General features: G+C 35.1%; 1 protein-coding gene across 3 annotated transcripts in view; it reads right to left on the reverse strand.

The window, feature by feature from the left end:
* Positions 13,615-17,645, reverse strand: part of LOC109834398 — a 36,477-nt gene continuing 32,446 nt past the window's right edge. For 2 of the 3 annotated variants that reach the window (XM_020402408.1, XM_020402407.1), the window contains exon 11: positions 13,615-13,886. In XM_020402408.1, the coding sequence (XP_020257997.1) occupies positions 13,713-13,886 (174 nt within the window). In that variant the 3' untranslated portion in view covers positions 13,615-13,712. The remainder of the gene's footprint in view (positions 13,887-17,645) is intronic. The other variant, XM_020402409.1, reaches the window with a different exon arrangement.

The following is a 17,645-nucleotide window of genomic DNA, read 5'->3' on the forward strand; positions in this document are numbered from 1 at the left end:
TTTAAGGGGGGAAGAATGTAAGACCCCGTTGATTTTGATAATTCATATATGTGAATATTAGTGAAACGAAATATTTAATATAATAATATATCTTTATGGCATGGTTGTACATGAAAACTAGTGTTTTGAGCTTATGAGGATGTGGATATGCTTCAGGTATGAGATTGAGTTGCAAATTTGCAAATCGTGTGCAAAAGAAATCGAAGAATGTAGTTTTTAGTCCATGAGTCAACCCATAATATGTCATGAGTCGACTCATCAGGTTGAGTCGACCCATGACTGTCATGAGTTGACCCACGATATCGAGTCCTGTTGCCATCTAGTTTCTGCTGAGTCGACTCACGAATTATGAGTTGACCCATGACCCATGAGTCGACCCATAATATATCATGAGTCGACTCATCGTGGATTTTTGGCTTTTCTAAGTTCGTGTTTGTTGGGTTTCGGGTCGGGTTTTATCTACGCATATATATTGCCCTCAACCCGAAAACACTCTTTTCCATCAGCCCCCCCCCCCCCCCTCCAAACCCTAGCCTCCTCTTCCCCTCTAAACCCTAGCTCGTTTTTGGGCATTCTTGGGAGATTCTCGGGGGATTTCAGCAGTTTCTTTTGGATTGCAGCGAAGGGGATCACTCTTCACCACATCTGAGGCGAGTAACATCTGGCACAACACTTCTCCTATGTTTTTAATAGTTTACAAATGTTTTTTCATGAGTTTTATTGAGCCCAAGACTTATTTTCAAGTATAAATCAATGTTCGTATTAGGGTGAATGCTAGAAATCATGTGTTTCAGATTTTAAATCCTCACCAACGAGTTTTTAAAGAAAACCCAGATCTGGAAATATTTTTAAAGAATAAAAATATGAGTTTTCTTTTTGATTAAATGCCCTCTTTCATGTTTAGGGGTTAAATGTTAGATCTAACATATAAGTAATTGTTTCTCATGCTAGATATGAATTTCTCACTGTATCATAGTCTAGAATTGATAGCTATAGAGGTGTAGATTAGTATAATGGAAGGATGGATCGAGTTGGCGAATTTCACTTGTGATATATGCAGATTTCAGCCCGTGAGTCGACTCACGACTCATCATGAGTCGACTCATCATGTTGAGTCGACCCATGACTGTCATGAGTCGACTCACAAAGTCCTTTTCTGTTATCAAATGTGTTCTGTTGAGTCGACTCATATTTGAGCACGAGTCGACTCATCGCAGTGTATGTATATATGTACATATATACATATATATATATATATATATATATATATATATACAGTGTATATATATATATGTTCGAGGGTATTGTCTATTATTCTTGAACTTGGGGGTTGCCTTGTTTATCGGGTATTAAATTACAGTGATCTTGATTTCAACTGTATATGTAAGATGACATTTGTGGCACAGGTTTAGATCAGTACAGCAGTGTATGTACAAGAATAGGATATGTATACCTTTATATACACAGTCCTCGTGTTGGACTATAATCCATTAAAGTCCTCGTGTTGGACTATAATCCATTAAAGTCCTCATGTTGGACTATAATCTATTAGAGTCCTCGCGTTGGATCATAATCCATTACAATTTTGTTTTAGACTTTTGCTAAACCTTGAGCATGATACTTAACCAAGTTGAGTACATGACATATTGTGTGAGGCTGGGACATGATAGTTACTTAGGCTGAACATGACATCTATTGTAGCTTTGACAGGTTTACCTTTTATTGGTAGAGATGGATTTTGTATTATTTTCTTTATTGTTTCTTGTGACAAATCTCGGGTTTAATATTTAGGGATTTACAATTTGAGATACAAGGTATATACATGTTTAGGGATTTACAATTTGAGATACAAGGTATATACATGAGGGTTTCCTTGTTTGGATTATTTCGCTAGACGTACCTATGCTCGTGTTGTAAATTCCTAAGTACTAAATATGCTCGTGTTGTAATTTCCTAAGTACTAAAACCCACTATTGTTAGTGTAAATGATCTATATTATTATATATTAATTGTATTTTTCTTATGCAACGAGCCCTATCCCTTGGGGTTGGTTGTGATGTTGCTCGCTAGCGCTTTGACTCTCGTTGTCCCTCCCCCTTTCAGGTAACGAGCCAGGAGCCCGGAGAGTCGCAGGTTGAGGGCGAACCTTACTAGTGCCTATTTATCCTCTTATTAGATGTATTTTATTTTGTACTCCACTTGAGACATTTTTAGACTTGAGAGGTTTATGTTCTAGAGTTGTAAAGCCTGTGTGCCTTATTTTCCTGTATCAGATATTATGTATTTTGAGATATGTTGAGATCTCCATATTGTTGTTTTTCATTTCAGACTTGATTATGTATTCCAGTTTATTTAGTTGATGAGATGTGTTAATTCGATGTTCTATCATTTCATCAAGTTTTTGTTGTAAAACCTTTTACTTGCTTTGTACCTACACCTGTTGTTGATTCCACTAGAGAGATAGTGATTGTGATGGTGAAACATGTTATTGCACAGTGTGGTACATGGCAGATTTGACATTCCTGGTTTCACCTCGGACTGCAGCCTTGTGTGAACTCAAGGGCGTCACAGGAAAGAAATCTCCTCATTTATGCACATAGTAAGGGGGAGCTAATAGATAGGGGGAGCACCTATCCATAAGCTATATTTAATTTGCTCTTATATAATTGTTGGTTGTCATCATCAAAAAAGGGGAGATTGTTAACTCTTGTGTTTTGATGATGTTTTACAACCTTCATTATCGGTATTAATTACTTGTTGAGTGATATTGTAGTTAATATATATATCAAACTTGTTAGTATCATTTATGGAGGATTGGATGGAATATGAGCTACAACGATGATATCCAAAGGAGGAGGAGGCATAGTGATGAAGCAATGTTAATTCAAGAACAACAAATACAATAAGAAGCATTATCAACTCAAGCTTTATCAAGACTCAAAGAATTGTAAATCTATGTGAGGATATTAGCTAGTTTTTCTTTTCTCTCTAGTGTTAGAATGTAGGCAAGTAGTTTTAGATTTCACTTGAAGCTATTGGGATATCACACACACATTTTCATACTTATATTTTTAAGCATTTTGATAAAATATCATTTTTTACAAGTATGAGGACCTATTTGCAAAATTCCTTTTCTAAACAGTTTGTTTTAGTGTTAAAAACAATTTACAAAGTTACACAATTTTTGGAGATCATTTAAATATTTTTATAAATTGTTTAAAGTGTCAAAACAAGTTTTATAAACAGTGTCAGCATGTATCAGTTCGCGGTCGACCGCCACGGTCGACCGCGCCTGTGTTCTCAAAAACTTTCACGGTCGACCGCCACGGTCGACCGTCAGCTCGAAATTTTCCCATGATCGACCGCCAAGGTCGATCGCAAAAGTCCTTGGAAAATTCTGAGCTTCGAAAGTAGCTCGCGGTCGACCGCGAGATTTTCACAGTCGACCGCCGCTTATTCAAACGGTCTTTTTAGTACAGATTTGAGGCACCGATTGTTCCAAGTTTTGGGGGATTTGGGTATGGGTTTAATCTGCTGTGTTTTCTCCTATTTAAACCCGCTATACTCCTTCTTCTTGAAGTGTCCCAAAACATTTTGAAATATCAGAGATTTGTTTTTCCTAAGAGCAAACTTTCAAAACCTGGTTTTTCTCTGTTTTTAGTTTTACTTCCTAGCTTTAGTGTAATCTCTCTCCTTGCCATAGGGAAATTGTAAAGAGAGTTTTTACACTATTACTACTGTTGAGTGTGTGATCTTGTGAAGATCAACTGTGTAGGAGTGTGATCTTGTGGTGATCAACTGTGTAGTTGTGATATCTTGTGGAGATCGTTGTGTAGAAGAAGTTCTGGCTTCCAAACCGGGTTGTGTAGTGGATTTCTCATCGAGAGTGGGGAGCGGGGACGTAGGTCAGCGGGCCGAACCTCGTTAACACATCGCGCGTCACTTGGATAACGATTTCTAACTCTATCTCCTTTACTTTAGTTGTTCATTGTTGTAGTGTGTTGCTTGTCTTATTTTTATTGCACAATTATAGCCTTAAGACCCTAATCACCCCCCTCTAGGGTTCAACAACTATCATACAGCAGTATTTCTACCCACCGACGGATGGTCAGACGGAGAGAGTGAATCAGGTGTTGGAGGACATGTTGCGAGCTTGTGTCATTGATTTTCAAGGCAGCTGGAAGGATCATATTCTACTGATAGATTTCGTTTATAACAATAGTTATCAATCGACAATCGGTATGGTCTCATATGAAGTATTGTACGGGAGACCTTGTAGATCACCGATATGTTAGGCACAGCCGGAGGATAGCTTAATGCTTAGGCCAGAGCTTGTGAGGCAGACTACTGAGAAGGTCGTATTGATCAGAAAGAGGATTCTAGCCGCTCAGAGTCGTCAGAAGAGCTATGCAGATAAGAGACGAAGACCCTTGGAGATTTAGGTTGGGGATTCTGTTATGTTGAAGGTATCGCCTATGAAAGGCGTTCAGCGATTTGGTAGACGGGGAAAACTTGCACCAAGATATATTAAACCTTTCTAGATTTTAGAGCGCATTGGAGTTGTGTCATACAGACTAAATCTTCCAGCATCGATATCTAGTATACACAATGTATTTTATATTTCTATGCTCAAGAAGCATATGCATGCTGAAGATCAACAGAGAGTGTTGGATGCCCCAGAGATTGAGCTTCAGGATGATTTGACTATTATTGAGATTTCGGTTTGTATACTTGCCAGGGAGGACAAGAGACTTAGAAATAAGGTAATTCCTTTGGTGAAAGTTCAGTGGAACCGAAGTGGCGTTGAGGAGATTTCTTCGGAGCGCGAAAAGGACATGCGTCGCGACTACCCACACATGTTTGAGCAGGTAAATTAAATCTTTTTGTATGACTTATATATGACTTATAGTTACAAGTATGGCGATGTTTATACTTAACACTAAAATGAGGGTATTAACACTAATCTCCTAAGTACTCGGATCATATGGTATATATATGAGGGGTTCCTTGTTTGGATTTTTCGCTCGATGTACTCGTTCCATTTAGTTAGGGGTTAAGTGGGGGTATTTACATTTTATATGGTTAAGTATAGACATCGAAGATGATTTTCGAGAGCGCGAAGATGCTATGTGGCGCTACTTCCTGCACTTATTGAGGAAGTGGATTGATTTATGTGTGTGATTATTTGTATGGTTATATTTAGATTTAACGCTAGAATGAGGATATTTCTGCTTAATTCTTAATCTTTTGGAACGTATGGTATATATATGGGGGGTTTCCTGTTTGGATTTTTCGCCCGACGTACTAGTTCCATTTGATTAAGGGTTGAGTGGGAATATAGTCATTCTGGATTATTAAGTATAAATATCCTATATGCTTATCAAGAGTTTAATATTACGAGAGGCGTATGTGCGGGTTGGATTTCACCCTCGACTTGCTTTCTAATACTATCTTTCAGTTAAGTACGATTTTTGAATTTCGAGGACGAAATTCTTTTAAGGGGGGAGAATGTAAAACCCCAAAATTTTTGAATATTTTATGATAAATAATAATAAATATATTTTATATTTATAAATAACATATTATGATGTTTGAGTATGCTAGGAATTGATTTGAGATCAATTCAATGTATATATGTATATATATGAGCAAATTCACAAATCATGCTCGATGTATAAATCTGAAAATTTATGACCAGTTGAGAGTTTATGTATTTTACACACTGATACTTTGTGAATATGGAAAACCTTAAAAGACCAAAGTTGTAGATATCTTCATCAGATTTCTAACAAATCTTTAATCACCTCATTCTGCGGTCGTATGCAAAAGTTACAGCTAAAATACCGAATAGTATGTTTCTAGTCAGACTGGGTTTTCCAGATTCGGGTTTCGGGTTTTGGGCTGTAGTTTTTCGGGTTTGCTGTTATATATACACATATTTAAATACGAAAAACACATCTTTTCTCCTGTGTTCCAAACCCTAGCATCCCCCTTTCCCCTCTCTCAAACCCTAGTTCTTTTCTTGGCGATTTTGAGGGATTTCGGAGGATTTTTCAGCGGGTTTTGTGTAGTGCAGCGAAGGGGATTGGTTCTCTTTCATGTGGCAGAAGTTTTTCAGCATCTGAGGCAAGTAACATCTCACCCAACTCTGCATCATTTTATTTTGCACGTTTTATTAAGTTTTATTTAGATTTTTCGAGCCTAAAACATTTTTTTTAGTGTACAAAAGATAGATCTTTATAACTTATGAAGTAAGAATACATTATCATAATTTTCTAATTGATAACAACAGTAACCTTGACAAATTTTAGATCTGAAATTTATTAATCATGAATTAAATCACAAGTTTTTGCTTTTTTAAAACGTTTAAACATGTGTATATAAATGTTAGGGTTTCGACGATATATTTACATGCTAATATTTTCGTTTCATGTTCTTTCATATATGTTGATATCAGTAATATTTTGCTTGGTAAATAATAATGTCACTTCTAGATTTGTTTCAAAGCAGACAGAAACTTGTGAAGGGTTTCTGCCTGTTTCGGTTGATCGCCGGCACAGTTTGTGCATGTTTACTTTTGTTATGTGCTTTAATATGAACGAGGAGTCACCTCGAATAACGAGCATTAGAAATTATTGTTTAAAGATGTATCTTTATCTATGAGATAACATGCGGACAAAAATTTAAGTTTACACACCGAGACACGCGTGAGATTAGTGTATATGCATCTTTTCATATATTTCATTTAGTCCATGTGTTGGGCAATTATTATGTGTAGTCCATGTGTTGGGCATTTATCACATTCAGTCTATGTGTTGGACATTTATTTCTCAGTCCAAGTGTTGGACATCCACTACATCTAGTTTTAGTCCATGTGTTGGACACCAGTTTAGACCTTGAGTATGACACTTATACTTGCATAGGCTGGACATGACACTTATGTGGGTTGTGACATGACACCGTATTTAAGTTCTGAGATGGGTTTGTCTTCTTTTATTATTGTTCCTGTATTAGGTTTTTGGTTTGGTATTTAGGGATTTATAATTTGAGATATAAGGTATATACATGAGGGTTTCCTTGTTTGGATTATTTTGCTCGACGTACCTATGCTCGTGTTGTAATTTCCTAAGTACTAAAACTCTCTTATTATTAGGGATTTACAATTTGAGCTACAAGGTATATACATGAGGATTTTCTTGTTTGGATTATTTCGCTCGATGTACCTATGATCGTGTTGTAATTTCCTAAGTACTAAAACCCTCTTATTATTAGGGATTTACAATTTGAGCTACAAGGTATATACATGAGGGTTTTCTTGTTTGGATTATTTCGCTCGACGAACCTAAGCTCGTATTGTAATTTCCTAAATAGGATCAGTGATTTTATGTATATATATGTATTAACTGTATTTTCTGTATACAACGAGCCATATCTCTTGTGGTTGGTTGTGATGTTGCTCGCTAGCGCTTTAACGCTCGTTGCCCCTCCCCCTTTTAGGTAACGAGCCAGGTGCCCGGAGAGTCACAGGTTTATGGCGATGCACTTTAACTTCAGTTGTCTACTATAGTTATATTTTTCTTTTGAGCTCCACTGTAGACTTTTGTTTAAACATTTGAGAGTTTTATTCTAGAAGTTGTAAAGGCTGTATGCCTTATTTCCTCTTATTCAGACATTTTATGTTTGAGACTCGTTGAGACTCCAGTTTATTTATTTCAGACACTTATCTTGTATTTCTATATGTTGGATGATGAAATACTAATTTGATCTCTATCATTTCATCAGTCATCTCTTGTATTATCTTTTACTTGCTTTTGTACCTACACCTGTTATTGACTCTACTAGATGTTGGCCTTCTTGTTTTGATGATGATTTACAAACAATTTACTACTAATGTTGTTTGTCTAGTGTTTGTGCATTCCTATGTATTGTAGACAAACAACGTAGTTGGAGGATGGATGGATTGCGCCATAACGACGATATCAAATGGAGGTTGGCGGAATTATGGAGTGAAGCATCGTACAATTCAAGTTCAAGGTCCAAGTTTAGCTTCATCCGCAACGTGTACCAAGTTGAGCTACAATGAAGATCAAGATCATTGCTTGGGTATATTTAGTATAGGTTTATATCATGTGTGTTAATTCTATAAGCTCAAACATACACACACATATATATTTGTGATTTTCGTAACTATAAGTGTTTTTATGCAAAATAAGTTTTGGACTATATTTACATCATAAACAACTTTTATTATGTCCATATAAATATTCCATAAGTTTTCAAAACTTTTTTTGAGTCAAAAATAACAATCACATGTTTTTCATATATACGTCTTTTAGTGCTTTTGCAGAATACAGTGTTTTTCACAAATTATAAATGCAAATTAAGAAATTCTTTTTCTAACATGTTTGTTTTCATGTTTACAAACATTTCTCAAAGTTTCATCAAGTTTGGAATTGATTTGTTATGTTTAATGGAATTTACAAAATCATAATTTTCATTCGTGCATGTTCGTGCATGTTTTACAAAATAGATGAGTTTTCATAAATGGAAAATGATATTTAAGAAATTCTTTCTTTGACATGTTTATCTACATGTTTAGAAACTTCCCTCAAAATTTTACTATTTTTGAAGTTGATTTACTGTGCCTAATTGATTTTACAAAATCGTGTATCACAGCAGATTTTCAGAAACTGTATTTTTGTGTTCAAACATTTATTTCTCTCAACTGGAAAAAGATTTTTCAGAAATTCTTTCTCTAACATGTTATTCTACATGTCTAAAACATTCCCACAAAATTTCATAATTTTTGGAGTTCATTTACTATTTTAAATTGATTTTACAAAACAGCTGCGCACTGCTACAGTACTCCGGTCGACCGGACCGGTCGACCGGAAATGTCTCTGGAGGTTGGTTACTGTAGCTAACGGCTATATTTTCCAGATTTATATATATGTAACTCAAGAAATGTTTTAAACAAGTTTAAAGAGTTTTAAACAAGGGTTTAAGTGAGTTTTAGTGTTTGTTTGGTTTGAAGATTATTTTCACAAGTGGAGGAGATCATCTTCTTGTTTGGGCTTCATATCTCCATCTCTCCATCTTGATCTAGAGAAGTTTTCCTAAACTCAAGTCTAGCTTTTATTTATAATTATTTGTTGATTATCATTTCTATTAAAGCTAGTTTTATATTGAGTTTAGTTTGATTTGATTTACTCTTTGTTTGCACACACAACCATTGAGCTTATTGTATTTGCATACATTATATAATTGGGTTGTGGGATAGTGTGACATTGAGTTGAGCCTAATTGAGTTCTCACCTTGTTAGAGAGAACAATCATTTGCTATATTGTGCTTAATTGTGAAATCACTTTGTAATACACTTGTACACCGAGTGAGGAGTGTGTGGTGAGAGTCGGGGATCGTCCCAAGAAGAGTGGCGTCGGTTAACGTGCCTAGGGAGAGGTTGTAACCGAGCACTTGAGGGAGACACGGCTAGGTCCAACACTTAGTGGGTGTAGAGTGTGATTGCAAGAGTGTGAGTTGTAGAGTTTTCGGTTAGCTAGAAAACCGAGTGTGTAGAAGAAGTTCCGGCTTCCAAACCGGATTGAGTTAGTGGATTTCTCCCCGGGAGTGGGGAGCGGAGACGTAGGACGGAAGGTCCGAACTCCGTGATCATATTGCTTGTTTGAGTGTGCTTTGACGTTCATTCATATTTATGTTCATATCTTATATCGTCATTGTCATTAGCTCATTATCTATATCATCCACTATCTAGTTCATATTGTTTACCCTTGTGTCAGTTTATATATCCTTGCATATATATATATATATTTCATCATTTAGGATATATCTTATTGTTTATATTGCTTATCCTAGCTTACAAATATTGTTGTATTTCATACTTGCTAGGATAACGTATTAATTTTTTTTTAATTGCCATTTAAATCGGATTAGATTAGCATAAGACCCTAATCACCCCCCTCTAGGGTCTAACACTAGAGAGATAGTAATTGTGATGGTGAAACATGTTATTGCACGGTGTGGTGCATGACAGGTTTGACATTCTTGATTTCATCTTGAACTGCAGCCTTGTGTGAACCCAGGGGCATCACATATAAGTTCGAGTTCCTTCCTTAAAGAGATTGAATCGAGAATTGACTCAAAAGAATTTCTTATAGGTACGCATTATATTTGTATTCCTACAAGATTATGATGTATGTCATATGATACTAAATTTAAATCATATTTTAATAGATATGATTGCAATAGTTGATGAAATTTATGCGATTGATAGCATGGACAATAATGGAAAAGTGTTTTTCTTAGAAGCTTTGCATAATCAAGAGTAAGGGTTATTATTGTTTATATCAAAAATATGAAAAATTATTATATAATATAGATATTAAATATAAAACATTATTTTTGTTACCAATTTCGACACTATAACCCTCACTTTGTGGAAAAACATAGCATTTGCTATGGAGAAAAAACTAAAAGGGGAAAATGAAGGCTCAATTGTTATCATTGTGACCAGTCGACTTTCTTCTAGATTTCAAGGTGTATATATACATATATAACATTTTTTGGTAAATTATATATTATTTCTAACAATAAACTCACATTATTTCAATGGTTATGGAAAATTATATTTTTCAGTAATTTTTAAAAATTTTCCTCACTTTCTTTTCCCAGTGAAAGAATTAACAAGCCTTTTCTTCAATGTTCTACAAATAAAATAAAGTATCATCCAATGGGAAAAAGGAAGAAAGACACTAGTAAAATCTCATGTCAACTAGCCGACTTCTCGCATCGCCGAGCCAAAAGGTGATACATGTTGACCTCCTCGCTAGGCCGACTCTATGAGCAACTTGCACACAAGAGGCCGACTCCTTGCATAATCGAGTCTAAAGACGGTATGAGTCGACCTCCTCCCAGGCCGACACACCAAGCCACCCGCACTCAACCTATTGACCGACTGCTCATGTGACTGTGTCAAAAGGCGGTACTTCTCGACCCTCAACTAGATGAGTTGAAAGGCGACGATTACCTCGTAACTCCCACCGACAGACACTCATCATCACATTAAACACAATTAAATGCCTGACCAAAGCCATCATTCCTTTGTCCCCTAAAGTCTTTATGACACATCGCACCACATCTGCACTATGTACCTTCTATCACACTCATATTAAACACAAAGGTGACCCACCACTCTCTACAATTGAAACCTATAAATCCTGACTTTGCCCCACTTCAAACTCGATCGAAATTAACAAACTACCCCTCAGCAACTACTATAAATAGAGGGATTGTTGGCAGCACAGAGGTAAACAATTCATTATGCTCTCTGAACTCTTTCAGTTTATCACTTTACTTCTCCACTCAAGCTTTATTCGAACTTGATCGTCAGAGAAACCATTAGAGAACCCAACTCCGCTCTCTCACGAGTTCTTCATGTGCAGTAAAGAACATCGTGCCCCTAGAATGGACATCTGAAGGTTTGAATCAAAGTTTCAAAATTGATGGAGGTTATATAAAACAACTCCAAAACTGAGGGAATTTACCCATCCTTTGTTTTCGATTTGTTTGAAAGGTTACTTGCTATATAACTATTACATTCTTTTCACAAACTCTCCTTTTAAGATCATAACTGTCTTGATCATCAAAGGAACCACCGGAGAACCGAATTGATCCTCTAATGTTTCATACATGTGCATGAATTCTCTTCTACTCAATGTGATCAGCCACCAAAAGAGATTGAAGGACCCTAAGATCTCCTAGATACATCCAAATCTGCATGGCTAAGCCTCTGACATAAACAGGTTTTGTAGTGAAATATTACGGTCCGTATACAAAATATCTTAGTGCATATTGGTCATATCGTCACTGTAGTTTTTAATCCTTAGATTATGGATTTCGGGTTAATTATGTTGATCAGATGTCTAATCTTAGCTTTTAAGATAAAACAAACATATTAATGAATTCTTTTATATCACATGAGCTATATTTTTTTCAATATTATCTAGTTTTGTCATATCTTCTCATGCGCACACATATCTACTTTTATATCCATATCCATATCAAACTTTAGCGGATATAAATTTTTCTTACCGATGTATATTTGTAACCGTATTAGTATCTGTGATGGGTAAGCGGATATGAATATGATAAGTATCATATCTAGGTCATATCTGGATCGAATGCACCCCTCATACTGTAAAAGTCAAAGAGGCATTTAAAATAAATTAAAAGAGAGATCCATATGAGTTTGTCCACTGGCCTTGGAAAAAAAAACTGCGTCATATGTTAATTTCCCTTATACAGGTGATGCTTCAAACGATTAGTTAAGCTTCTCTTAATGTAAAAGTGACGTCTCTGAGCTTAGATCTTTGCAACGTTTCGCCCCCGCCCCGCCCCCCCCCGCGCCCTAGTTCGAAGCTCTGTTTGAGCTTGTTTTGCAAGTTTTGCAAGTTTTGCTTGGTTTGAGTCTACATTTTGCTCTGCTTTAGTTCTCTGGAAGTGACTTTTTTCTAATTGTATAGGACCTTCGATGGTAGATTTTTTCATCAATGGCTACTCATAAACGAGAACTCCGTTAGTTCAAGAAACTTATTAGCAACTATTTGTTTAAAACTTCTACTCTTGCATGAACGAGTACAGAGAAATTGCCTTGGATTTTGCTGATTTCTTCAGGTGCTGTGAGGGATGCAAATGTTCCAAACACAATTACCCGAATCAAAATGTAAAAGAATTTATGCAACCCTCAGCATCTTCTGTGCTGCTTTTTCATCATTTGAATTTGATATATAATTATTGATGTAATACTTTTGCTTAATTTCGCAAGTGGCAGTTCTGAAGACGATATAGATTGAGAAACAGGCTCAAACATGAGGTTAAAATCTGCTCGTCTAACAACCTTACATTCATGAATCTACAAATTTTGTGAGACAAGTTTGGCAACAGACAAGTAATCGCTACTAAAAAGATTTGACTTGTCGTTACAATGAAAGTTCACTCACAGCAGATTTAAGTCGAGGCGAGTCTATTGCAATTGCCTCTTTGTGATTCTCCAGTCCTTTTTCACAAAGAAATATATCTATGAAGTGCGATTACGTGTAGTTTTTACCTTTTATGTTGACTAAAACAGGCATCGTCGTCTCACTTTATGCCCTAATGATCAGTTTCAAATATGGCTTACTTCAGATCTCGGAAGTGATGCATCATCGTCTCACTTTATGCCCTAATGATCAGTTTCAAATATGGCTTACTTCAGATCTCGGAAGTGATGCATCATGGTCAATGAAATAACATTAATGATCAGTTTCAAATATGGCTTACTTCAGATCTCGGAAGTGATGCATCATGGTCAATGAAATAACAAGGGTAAATTTCACACAACTTTGGTGGGGTTTTGCACAAAGTTACTGTAACTATTTTCCAAAGTTTCTATCCACTCATGTTGCCTAGGGATCCTTGCATGATATGAAAGGACTTTTTATATATATAAATGAGTGGATAAAAAATTTGGTGGACAAATACTTGATGTCCACTTAAGTTGACATAAGTTCTACTATATATATCTTCCAAGTTCCACAAATAAAATAAAGTATCATCCAATGGGAAAAAGGAAGAAAGATTATTTCAAGAAGTTCTCAATTAGTACGTTCTATCATAATCAATAATGACAAACATGTGTACTTAACAAACATGTGTACTTAACAAACTGTGTCATGAAGATTATGGCAAAACGAGCACCTATAACTGCTAACTATGTGACGCATAACTAAGTTAAACTGCCCAATCACATCAAACATGCATTTCATATGAGCACAATCACAACCTCTGAACGGACACAGGAGCCAAAATCCAATAATCTTACAACCGAAGACCTACCATAAAAAAGTAAAATTAGAACTTCATAAAAGAACTTCAAATAAATAAAACTTACTAAAATAAAGATACCAGTCCCTGAATGTCTCAATGATTTCATTTATTGTTTTTGCCAACATAAACATTGATTGTTAAATGTGACTTCAGAAGTAAAATAGTAGCACGCATTCAATGAATGTCATGACTAAACATCTATGGAGCACGTAATTTGCATTGGTGGTAAAAGATGTAGTGGGAAAACACCGCTAAATTATTGAAGCAATAAATAGCGATAAAACAACTAAGTATTACGAAAAAAAAGGTGATCCAAAGCTGCTCTTACTTGAAATAGAACGGAATGAGCAAACTATTTCACGAAAAGAATATATGGATGAGAACATCAAGATCTCAACAAAGTACGAAATACAATTGCAAGAATGCAATTAAGTTTACTGCATCTGTATATAAGCCAAAATAAAGGACATCCATGTGTTAATTGTTTTGCATGAGAATTTCATGTTAGAGCTGATTTAACTACTACCATTCCCAATAAAATGAGCCAACCGCATGAAGGATCACTCCTAGTGTGCTCATGTAACCGAACCTTAAATATCTGGAATTTTCAGTAATTTGTATTGTAGTCGATAAGCATTGACCCCCCGAATGTTTATATCAAAAACCCCTCTAATATATTAGATAGCCAAACAGAAATCAGGAAGAAACCTATCTCAAATTTTACAATCAGGGGAATATATCATGATAGTAAAGGAAAACAGATGCTACCAACATGAAACTAAATCACATGGTTGCGTATAAAATGCAACAGGGATCCCTTAAAACCACCAGCATACGAGCAGACGATTTTCCATGGTATAGATGTAACACAAACTTCAATTTGAAATACTTTACGGATATGTTTATGAATTATATTTTGTGAGTTAATTTAGTTTATAGAACACTTTGGTGAACACTTGAGGTTACAAGGGATAAAAAGTCCAACATTTATAATGTAAAATTAGCTTTGAAGTTAGTTTTCATCTAGGGCTTTCAGGCATTTACCTTTGTGATTTAGCATTAGTAAACTATCCTTGGCTTCATCTTTTAGAGACATCCATGTTTTAGCGCTTACGACATTCATCCTTCGAGATTTTGGTCTTTATAGTATTTATCCTTGGGATTTTGTCCTTTATTACATTTTCATGCAATATGGACATTCATCCTTACTTAAAAATTTTGTCTTTATGTTATTTGTCCCTGGGATTTTGTCTGTTATTGCTTTTTCATGTACTCTGGGTTTTTGACCATTGTGGTATTAAACACATGTGATAATTTTAAAGCCACAAATTTTGACAGTAACACATTATTCAAAATTTTGATATAACAAGAAATGCAAATTTTGGACCCTTGATTATACTTTTCTTAGATAATATAACCAAAAGTCAACATGACTAATTTACGGAATATCATCTACTTCTTGTAAGTTTGTCATATTTATTAAATCGGGCCCCAAATGTCAAAGGCCCGACTATTAGGATTCATGATTTTGAATTCAAATAAAAGTCGTAGGTTTTGAACTCCTAACCTCTTAATCGAAAAATACCTAATCCCAAGAAATCTCGACAAACTCCCATCTCTTACACTTACGAAATATCTCTTAAAATCTCCCTCCCATCATGCCATTTACTTATTCACATGAAAAAAAAGGAGAGAGAACAAAAGCTCTTTGCTTCAGTAGGAAAAGAAGAAAGAGAGGAGTTTGGCTTGGATATCTCTTTTAACTTGATTTCTTCGTGAAGTCAAGCGTTCACTTCCATTCTCGTTGTCCAATTGTTCATTCATTTAAATATGTAAAGTCTTTTGTTAGTTCTCAACGAGATTGTCTAATCAATTCTCCTCCTCGTGTTTCATGATCATCTTCATATGGAATAGAGTTGCAATTTGCTCTTCTTAAATTACCATTCACAACGTCCAATTCTTCCAGAATTATAATGCTGGTGCATGTTCGGAATCTCCTTAATAAAACACAGATGTCGGTTTTTAGATTCACATGATTAGGTAGTAACGTGGTAGTAATTAATAAATCCTTTAGGAACATGTGATATAGTCATTATATGTCTCTTAAGCCAATGCTTTCATGATATTGTGAGAATATTGTGATACTAAATTTCTCAAGGTCTCATTCCACAGTGTGATATTTATTTGTTAACATGTATGCAGATGGTTTAAATTCATCTAATTCTAGATTTGCTTGCTTATGTTGCATATGTTAAAATTGTCTGAATGTTTATCTATTGCGAACTTTACTCATGTTAGAATAAATCACTAGAGAAACTTGAGGCCCTGCCACATAATGGATTAATAGTTAGTTACAAGTTGTAGTTATTCTCAGTCATGCATGGTTACAGGTGGTGTATGACTACATTATTCTAGTACCATCTAAAAGATACTTTCGTATCTCTCGAGTCTTACTGGTAGATTAATGTAATTAGTTTTGCAATTAAGTTTGCAAATAATATTTTCATTTACAAAACAAATTTCTCTCCCGAACATACACAACTGAAACTAATGCATATAAGAAAAAAAAGTAACTCTCTCTAAAGTTGAAGTTGTAATATAGACTATAGTTAATATGAATTTGAATATTTTCAAAAAGGACGCCCCTACAGCCTAAAAGTTCCGTCTTTTTAAAACCTTACGATACTCGGAAGTAATTTTCCTAAATTACGGGGATTCTTTATAGAGTTTTGTTAACAAATACAAACCTACCAACTTTACAAAGAACACTCCTCATCTAAATATCAAATTTCATTTTCCTAAATTATAATGATTCTCTCATATTTTAATCAATCCAACTTCTTCCTAAAATGATAAAATAAATTTTTTATCCAAAATTTTTTGTTTCCTTAAAGACTAGGGAACTTTCTTAGCATTAGCTACTCAAATCTTATTTTTAATCAGATATTTGTAACCTAAAATTTTATGTGCTTGAACTTTAATCAAACAATCCTCATGATTAATCTTAATGCAATCCAACCTTCGCACCATGTCAGTTCTTCCCTTATGCCCACCCTCTTTGTGAAACACATCCACACTAGTCCACCAATCTAGGAAGGATGGATACTACTTAATTATTAGCCTATTGAAACCTTTCAAACAAACCAAGTGGTTAAACTATTCCGTTGCTAGGTTCTGTGGATTGAATCAATAGTGAAGGCCCACAAGAAACAAAAATGGAAGTTAGTTACCAGTAACTATTTCACAATATGAGATCTCAAATAGTCTCCCAACCAACCTTCTTCCAGCAATCCTACTTGACATAGAACTTCATCAATATGCAAAAGATCAATAATAAAAAATTAATAACAGGACTGATATTTGCAATCCGAATGAAGCCATCGCAGTATTTGGTTTAGGAATTACAGACGCATAAAACAATATAAACTAAGTTTCAAGATGCACCTACTTTTCCACAATTATATAATAATCAATGCAATAAATCACGAAGTTGCAAACTTGATGAAAAACTAATAATAACATGACTCTTCTCAACAAGGTGGATATAATGCTCGTTGTTCCACCATTTTCACAAGGACCATCGGAGCAAGTGCAAGTCTGCAAGAACTTGCTTAAGATTACTCTATTACTTTCTTTAAACAATCCCCCCAACAAACACATTATATAGAAGGTCTGTGAATATATTCCATTTTCCCTTTATACTCTCTATTATCCTTTATATTACCTTCTTTCGCATAATTTTAAGGTAAGAATTTGGTTTATTG

The sequence above is a fragment of the Asparagus officinalis genome, chromosome 3, assembly GCF_001876935.1.
Source record: "Asparagus officinalis chromosome 3, Aspof.V1, whole genome shotgun sequence".
Lineage (NCBI taxonomy): Eukaryota > Viridiplantae > Streptophyta > Magnoliopsida > Asparagales > Asparagaceae > Asparagus > Asparagus officinalis.